Raw genomic sequence first — 8941 nt, forward strand, 5'->3', positions numbered from 1 at the left:
TTTTTAAAAACTTTCGGGACAAACTGTTGTTTAACCCTATTTGTAAAGTCAAGTTTATAGATGAATTTATAAATGAACATAGGCATTTTAACAATTAAGCATAACATAATAACAAATGTCCATATTTCATAGATGATCTTATAAGTGCACATACATAGTTTAATAACTACTAATAGCAAAATAACAAGTGTTCATGTAAAAATTTATATATATCCTAACTTACATTATAAGAGGATATGTAAAATTTTATAAGTGTTCATAAATGAATTTATAAGTGCAAATGCTATTTTAACAACTAACAATAATAAATAACAAATATAATTAGAGAACTTGATCCAATTAATGAATATAAATTTTGACCTAAGTTTTGTGCCAACTTATATTATGCTATCTATTTTTTTTAGCATTAATGACATTGCAGAGCTATTATATTCTTATTATTATTTATTACTCCCTTCATTTCTTTTTATAAGAAATAATTTCTTTCATAGTAACATTCTAAATGTAAGAAACAAGTTCTTTTTGTCTGAAATTTTAATTTGATCTTTTTATTATCACCCCATTAAATATATATGCACTTATTATCTTTGTAATAAATTTTCACTAATTATGTCTCAAATGTACTCTCTTTATAAATAAGAATATAATTGAAATATAAATTACAAATTTGTTATTTTTAACAAAACTTTACTAACATTTTGAAAGACATGATTTTAATAGTTATTTTTAAAAAAAAAAAAAAGAAAGGAGGGAGGAAAAATTATTTTAAATTTAAAATATAAAAGATATTTACAAAAATAAGAATGTTATTATTCTTTTCCCTTTGTCCGTGACAAAATAAATGTTTAAAATCAAGAAAGGAAATTACGGTTGCCGCATATTATTTCGAGCGTTAATGTTGGTTTTCCCCATTGCTTTTAGATATTCCCTAAATATTTATTGCCAATTGGTTTAGGTTAATTGGGGAGGGGACATTAAATTTCTCGAAAATCCATAAAAAAAATTTTTGCTTTTAGTTCACTAAATTAAAAATCGTAACTTCTTGTGAAGGTAATTGAAAATAAAATTATTGAGTATAACTAAATAAGTTTTTTTCAGTAAAATAAATTAAGTACTCCTATATTTTACTCAAGTGTTTTGAAAATTGTATAAATCTCTCATAAAATTAAAATATATGTTATACAACCCTCTCGCAGACATTTTGAATGGAAATTAGTGTTTCTCTGAAATTTTTTTTTTTAATGTATTGACCAGAATAACAAATTACTCCCTAGCAATAATGAATTTTCTTCCTTTTGTATTTGAAGAAAAGGACATCCCAACCATTAGGACTGAAGACCAAATGATCCTTATTAGATTGATATGACTTATTAGCTGGAAGCAATGCTTAAAAGCAAAATTAAAAAAAGAACTGATATGCTTAAATTCTTAAATAGCTGCAATTGGGAAAATTCTCACCCCTTGATGAGGAGCCAAATTTCTTTTCCTCCAAATGATATTAAGAGGACCGATGATTTCATAAGCAATGTATAGGTGATTTTCTTTACAAAGCTGAATAAAAGTTCGTTTGACCCAAAGGATGAAATCATCAAAATTGGAACCTAAAAGCTAAATTGACAAATCTCCAAACCATATTGCTTTAGTGAAGGGAGATGGCAAATGAATGAAATTGAATTAGGACAAAAAAGAAAAAAAATAAAGGAAAATCCCGGAAATTTTTCAGATTAAAAATTTTAGGGAAAATTGCAAATAAAGACCCCCCAATATATAAAATGGCAATCAGGGACCCTGAATTTGAGAAATTGCTGCAGAGGACCCGGTCCCAATTTGCAATTATGAAATGTAAGGAAAATGGCTGAAATGCCCCTCACTCATCATGACTGTTAATGAAGGCAGAGACCAGGATTTTAATGGGTGGCGGGAGAGCTGGTGGAGTAGGATGAGCCGAACGAGTATGTGTGATATTGGGATCTTCTAACATTGGCAATAATGCGAGTAACTTACTGAGTAAACCCTTCTTGTATTGTTCCCCGTAAGAGTTACACATCGTCACATTCTCCATCTTCATCTCTGCTGTGTGGGTGAGTAGGCTGGAGGAAGGGAGGGAATGGGAGGTGTAGTTGAAGATGAAAGATATCACAATGTAGGAGGTTGTGGTTAGTTGGAGGTGGGATATTTTTGTTTTCGTAGTCTGAACGGTCATCTGTCATTTGTAGTGCACGGTGCTGGTTGCGATGGGGAAGGGGTCAGAGTGTAGTGGTTTGGCAGAGTGTAGGTTGGATAATGGCCGTTAGTTTGACCGTGAACGTTGAGGTGTTGCCGCGGAATGAGGGAATGACGATACCATGATTTTCGGTGTTGAAGTCGTCAAGCCCTAAAGTGAAGTTGTGAAGCCCTAAAGTGATGTTGGGAAGACAGGAGGTCACGGGTTTTTAATTTGGTATGTAAATGGTTGAGTCGATGGAATAAATGAGTAAATATTTATTAGTGAAGCTAACGTACTGACTAAACGTAAATTTTTGCTGCAGATTAGTATGAAAAATGGATTTCAATAACCGAAGAAGCTGTGGGAAGGAGTTGTTCTGTTACGTGCACATTGGTGGACATTTTGAAGCAAATGGTGAAGGGATAGTTAAATATATTGGAGGGAGTGTAAGGGTAACCAGTATAAAAGAATGGATAACAGTAGACGAGTTGTGTGGAATAATTTCACAGTGGATAGGCAATGATGGTGGTGGATATGAGATTAAGTATAAAGTTAAATTTGATGAGAGTACATTGATTGATCTTTGTGATGATGGTGATATCAGCAACTTGTTTAGATATAATGACAGCAGTGGTCATGTGTATGTAGGAGGGAAAGGGAATGATAGGGAACCTAGAGCAAGGAATGATCCAGACGTGTAAGTGGTTATGTTTTCCAATTGAATCTTGTTATTTACTAATATATTGTTGGTAATTCGTATAGAAATATTGTAATGAAGCTAATGGTGTTGCAGTCCTAAATTGTAATTAGTAAATGCAAGCATGTTATTGAACATAGTGGACATGTCATTTCCATTTGTAAACTTGTGTTTTAGAAATGCAGACTTGTTATTAGACATAAGCAGAGATTTCCATATGTAGACTTGTAATTCAACGTAATAATTATCATATACGGACTTGTTATTTAGATATGTAGATGTTATTTTACTAACCAGTAGTTTCTATATGGAAACTTGTTATATGAGTAACTCAAGTTGTAATTACCACATACGGACTTGTTAATTGAGCAAGGAATTGTTTGTAGATGTAGACTTGTTATTTTAGTTAGTAAAGTTGTAATAACCATATGCGGACTTGTTATTTAGATATGTAGACATGTTATTTTATTCAAACCTGTCGTTTGAATATAGCTGTCCTAACTTGGTATTATGGTGGCAGGAGTGAGAATTTATTTGGACTTTCACAATACATGAATACATTTGAAACGACCATTGGTGATGAACATGAGCCAGTGAATGTTGAGAATGGAGTTGAATGCCTAACTTTTGAAGGAGGCGGATCAAGTCAGAGAAGCAAGTGTAGTGGTTCAGAGAGTCAGGGAAGACTGACGGGCGAGATGAATTGTACGAAATGGGCAGGAGTGTTTGTAGGAGTGGGCCAATATGTTCCACATGCTGTTGCTTTTAGGGAAGCTGTGTACAGGTTCAGTATTGCAGAGAAGTTTGCAGCGAGATATATCAGGAATAGTAAGGAGAAGATGAATGTGAGGTGTAAAGTAGAAGGGTGTCCTTGGAAGATATGTGCAAATGCTGTTGGAAAGAACAGTCATCTATTACGTGTGACTACATTTTGCAATAAGCACATTCATTCAGCCCAAGACAATTTGATTGTGACTTATGGTGGGAGTGCTGCGTTGACATCATCAGTAATAGTTGAAGAGATAAGGGACCATGCTGAAAAACGGCCCACTGAGATAAGGAAGATGTTGGAGAGGGAGTATGGTGTGAGGCTTACATATTGTCAGGCATATAGAGCAAAGGAAAAGGCAATGGAAGAAATACATGGGAAACCGGAACAGTCCTATATGTTAATACCATGGTTATGTGAAAGGTTGAAGGAAACTGATGACAAAACGGTTGCTGAATGGGCCTCCATTGGTAATAGATTTGAGCGTGTGTTCATTGCATACGGTGCATGTGTTGAGGGTTTTTTGAACGGTGCAAGGCCTATATTATATGTTGATGGTACTCATTTAAGTGGTCCATATAAGGGGACGTTACTGTCAGCTTCGGCATATGATGCGGATAATGAGATGTTGCCGTTTGCAATAGCAGTGGTGAAGGGAGAGAATCTTGATGACTGGACGTGGTTTTTTCACAAGATTAAACAAATTGTTGGTTCAATGCAACTGACTATTGTGTCAGGTAGACATAATTCTATAATTGGTGCTGTGCAAGCAATATTTAGGGGTGAAAGGCATGCATACTGTTATAGGCATGTGAAGGAGAACTTTAGCTCTGAATATATGAAATTAAACAGAGGTCGGAGAAGGACAAGTGAAAATTCAAAGGAAGATGCATTAAAGGTACTGGATAAAGTGGCTTATGCAAGACTTGCGGATGAGTTTGATCATGCGCTGGATGATCTCAGAACCATGTCTCATGAGTTATATGAGTGGGTTATCAATCAAGGTGATGTGGATAGGTGGGCATTGAGCAAGTTCCCATATAGAAGGTGGGACAACATAACAACTAATTTAGCTGAATCTTTTAATGCTTGGATGGTAAGGGAGAGGAAGCATAACGTGGCCCAAATGATCCATGAGCACCGGGAGAAAGTAGCAAGAAAGATGCATGCATCATATGCAGCAATGACTAAGTGGAGTAATTGCGTTGGGCCAAAAATAGAGGCAAAAGTATTGGAGCATGTGTATTTCGGTAGGTACATGCACTGTGAGAATTATGGAGGGGGAAGAATATGCGTGCACACATCACGTGGAGACCAAAGAGTGGACCTTGGCCTACACAAATGTAGCTGTGGAACTTGGCAAATGTTAGGGATTCCATGCTCACATGCTTGTGCAGCCATTAAGACCATAGGGGGAAACGTTTATGATTATGTTGAAGAGTGTTACAAACGTTCATCCCAAGAAAAAATCTATGCCCGGAGCATGGTTCCAGTGGTGACAATTGATATGCCTCACCTGAATGACTATACGTTTGAGAATCTTACTGCTCAACCCTTGCTTTTACCCCCAGTCACTGCTAGGCCTTCTGGAAGACCAAGAAGAAATAGAAAGGAATCACAATTCCACAACAAAAAAATATATCATTGCACTAGATGTCTTCATCCTGGACATACAAAGAGGACATGCAAAAATCCTAACCCAAGTTGACTTCCACTTACAAATGGGACAACTAATTTTTTTGGCACATATAGGGTTCATCCTTCTTAATTTTTTTGGGAGCAGGATGTTAGTAGATGTGCACATATATTTTTTGTTACTTCTATGTTTGGGACAAAGGGACATTAAGTGGAAGATGTAAGTTAATGTGCACTTGTCATTGAATGTTGTAAAGAACTTGTTGCTGTGAAAGAAATCAGAACTTGTCACTTCTTGTTATTTTGCATAGTTAAGTTGTCATTTGCTTTTGTGCACTTGTAATTTCATGTTCATCAGAAGTGGTTGCTGTCAGAAATGTGCAAAGTGTAATTCCGTGTTTATCAGAAGTGGTTGCTGTCAGAAAACGAAATGTGTCAAAACCTTATAGGAACTTGTCATGTGGCATAGTAAAGTTGTCATTTGGCAATATGAAGTTGTCATTCCGTGTTTATCAGAAGTGGTTGCTGTCAGAAAACGAAATGTGTCAAAACCATATAGGAACTTGTCATGTGCCATAGTAAAGTTGTCATTTGGCAATATGAAGTTGTCATTCCGTGTTTATCAGAAGTGGTTGCTGTCAGAAAACGAAATGTGTCAAAACCTTATAGGAACTTGTCATGTGCCATAGTAAAGTTGTCATTTGGCAATGTGAAGTTGTCATTCTGCGTTGATTAGAAGTGGTTGCTCTTGGAAATGTGCAATATAATCACTGTCTTCAAAAGCATGAAAATGTATTAAAACCTTTTGGGAAATTGTCATTTTCCATAATAAACTTGTCATTTCCCTTTCTGAAGTTGTAACTTTGTGTTCACCAGTAGTGAAAATCCAGTCGTTTCATGAAACATTATTCGAACTTGTAATTTTCGATAGTGAACTTGTCACTTTCGTTTGTGAACTTGTCATTCTATGATTATCGTAAGTGGGAATCCACTAATTTCAACAGAGAATCTCGGTTTCATGAAAACTTTATCGGAACTTGTAAATTTCCCAAGTCAACTTGTCAATTTCCTTAGTGAACTTGTCATTCCGTGACTATCATAAGTAGGAATCCACTAATTTCAACAGAGAATCTCGGTTTCATGAAAACTTTATCGGAACTTGTAAATTTCCCAAGTCAACTTGTCAATTTTCTTAGTGAACTTGTCATTCCGTGACTATCATAAGTGGAAATCCACTAATTTCAACAGACAATCTCGGTTTCATGAAAACTTTATCGAACTAAATTTCCCAAGTCAACTTGTCAATTTCCTTAGTGAACTTGTCATTCCGTGATTATCATAAGTGGGAATCCACTCATCTCAACGGACAATCTCGATTTCACGAAAACCTTATGGGAACTTGTAAGTTTCACTAGTCAATTGTCAATTTCGTTAGTGAACCTGTCATTCCGTGATTGTCGTAAGTGGAATTCCACTAATTGGAACAGAAATTTTCCCTTGCATGAAAACATCTTGGGAACTAGTGATTTGGCATTGTCAACTTGTCATTTTCCTTTGTCAACCTCTCATTCCGTGAATCAATGTGCAAATTTAGCCACCTTTAATACATAATCACAAATTTGTATGAAAACCTTTTCACAAGTTGTCATTGGCCATAATGAACTTGTCGTTACCCGTACTAAACTTGTCATTGGCCATTTGGCCTGACTAAAGGGAAATTTGTCATTCCAAATATAAGTGCTGTTATACCATCAATCCAAGCATATCATAACCATTACAATAATTGGCATACAATTTCAACAAATGAATCAATTGACAAAGTTAGTAAAAGTCACAGCCTAATTTAAATGCTCTCTATAAAGACGTTCTCCTCTTCTTGGTCATTCGGCCCTTCTCTGGTTGTGAGATAAGATCATACACCTTCTGACGGCATTCATTGTCATCATGGTTCACCAGCCACCACATCAGCTCGCGCCGAAAAGAGGACACATCAGCCTGCACAGCAAGTTTACCACCAAACAAGTCACACGTGGTCACTCTTGATTGCACAATAAATAAGGTAATGTCAATACCTCGGTATATTCAAGGGAAACATCAGGCTCCCATTTCTTGAGCCATATGAGCACATGCACACCACAGTCCCTCCTGCCCACAACACCACCCTAACAGTTTCAGCTCCTCAAACCAACACAGCCAAATAACATATCACATGAGTAGGGTGTATACACTCACAAATTTTTCTGCTGTGGTACATCAGGCCAGACAATTTCCAAGTTATCACTAAAATCTGGTCTGACCATGTGAAGTATGTCTTCAAACCGATCCCTCTGCACATATGCCATATTCATCAAAAGGATAACAATATAAAACTGTCATTTCCCTATCTAACATGCACAGGTCAGTAACATCTTACACATCCGGTGATGGCCATTTCTTGGGATCATATGTGGCTGCCTTCTTCTGCTTGGAGGTAGTCTTCTTACGCTGTAAACTTGCTCGCATGGAATCAAGGACATTAAACTTCTGGGTCTTTGGTTCGAATGCAAAACAAAACCAATGCTCCCCAACTAGAGCAGGACCCAGAATCAAGTCACAGTCACCTATGTTGTAGCCAACATAATGCGGAAGTATTTGTCGTGCATGCTGGTTAGGATCCCAACGAGCTGGATCACGAGTCATTATGGCCTGTGAAATGCAGAAAACCAAGTTCTTATTCACTGTAACACACTTTATTCTGTCATTTTCATTTCCAATCTTGTAAATCAACAAAGCCTATTAGTAATACAAAAACCTCACCATGAAGTCTGCATCAAATATATGCCTCTTAACTCGGCCTTCAACTGCCTGCTGCTCTTGCACCAAAGCCTTACAGACCAACGACATCACTCGGTTACTCACCCTGTTATTTCCACCAAGCGAATGCAGCAATCGTCGGGGGATGTCTTCATCAAACATTCTGATCAAAGGACTGAAACATATTCAAGTGAGTTACTAGATGTGTTATGTTAACATGTAGTCAACAAATAAGATCACATAAGCAAAGATTTTCACTTACATCTCACCCTCATCACCTTTGACAGCTCGGCTGACTAAGTTGAAAAAAATATCCTTGGGCTCCATAGGCCTCTTCACTCTTGATTGTGCCTTCAACTCCAACCAAGGAGACTTGATCTTACTGAACCGAACCCTAGTAGATCTCCTTAGTTGTTGTGCCTCCACAGATACAGGTTCTGGATCAGGCCCAACATATTCAACAATGGCCAGGGGGGATACCTCCATCGGTGAGTGACCTTCTGCCTCATCACCTTCAATGATGGGTGACACTTCCCTTGGGGGACTGGCTGCAGGTATGTCACCCTCTGCATCACCCTTGTATTCCCTCTCCCCTTCGCTCCTGTCATCACCATCCCCTTGAACCTCTTCCTCCATCTCTTCATTGTCGTTGTCATTCTCTGTGTCGCCCTTCCCATGACTGTCTCCATCTTCACTCCTTACTTCATCCTTCTCCTTTTCCTCAGTTGTGTCATCATTGTTGCGCCTCTCCTCCTCATCATCTTCAGAGTCACTTCTATTTGTAGGCACTGTCTCAACCCGAGCCTTTCCTCTTGATTTACCCTTCCCACCATCTCCCTGT

General features: G+C 37.3%; 1 protein-coding gene across 1 annotated transcript; it reads left to right on the forward strand.

Moving 5' to 3' along the window:
* The first annotated feature begins 2541 nt into the window (after window positions 1-2541).
* LOC114713242 (uncharacterized) lies at window positions 2542-5518 on the forward strand. Its single transcript, XM_028897845.1, has 4 exons — window positions 2542-2773; window positions 2855-2903; window positions 3424-5242; window positions 5456-5518. Exons 1-4 carry the CDS (start codon window positions 2542-2544, stop codon window positions 5516-5518), a joined length of 2163 nt encoding a protein of 720 aa, XP_028753678.1.
* Window positions 5519-8941: the final 3423 nt, after the last annotated feature.

The sequence above is a fragment of the Neltuma alba genome, unplaced genomic scaffold, assembly GCF_004799145.2.
Source record: "Neltuma alba isolate B1F8T4 unplaced genomic scaffold, ASM479914v2 tig00001883_pilon, whole genome shotgun sequence".
In the NCBI taxonomy this organism is placed as follows: Eukaryota; Viridiplantae; Streptophyta; class Magnoliopsida; order Fabales; family Fabaceae; genus Neltuma; species Neltuma alba.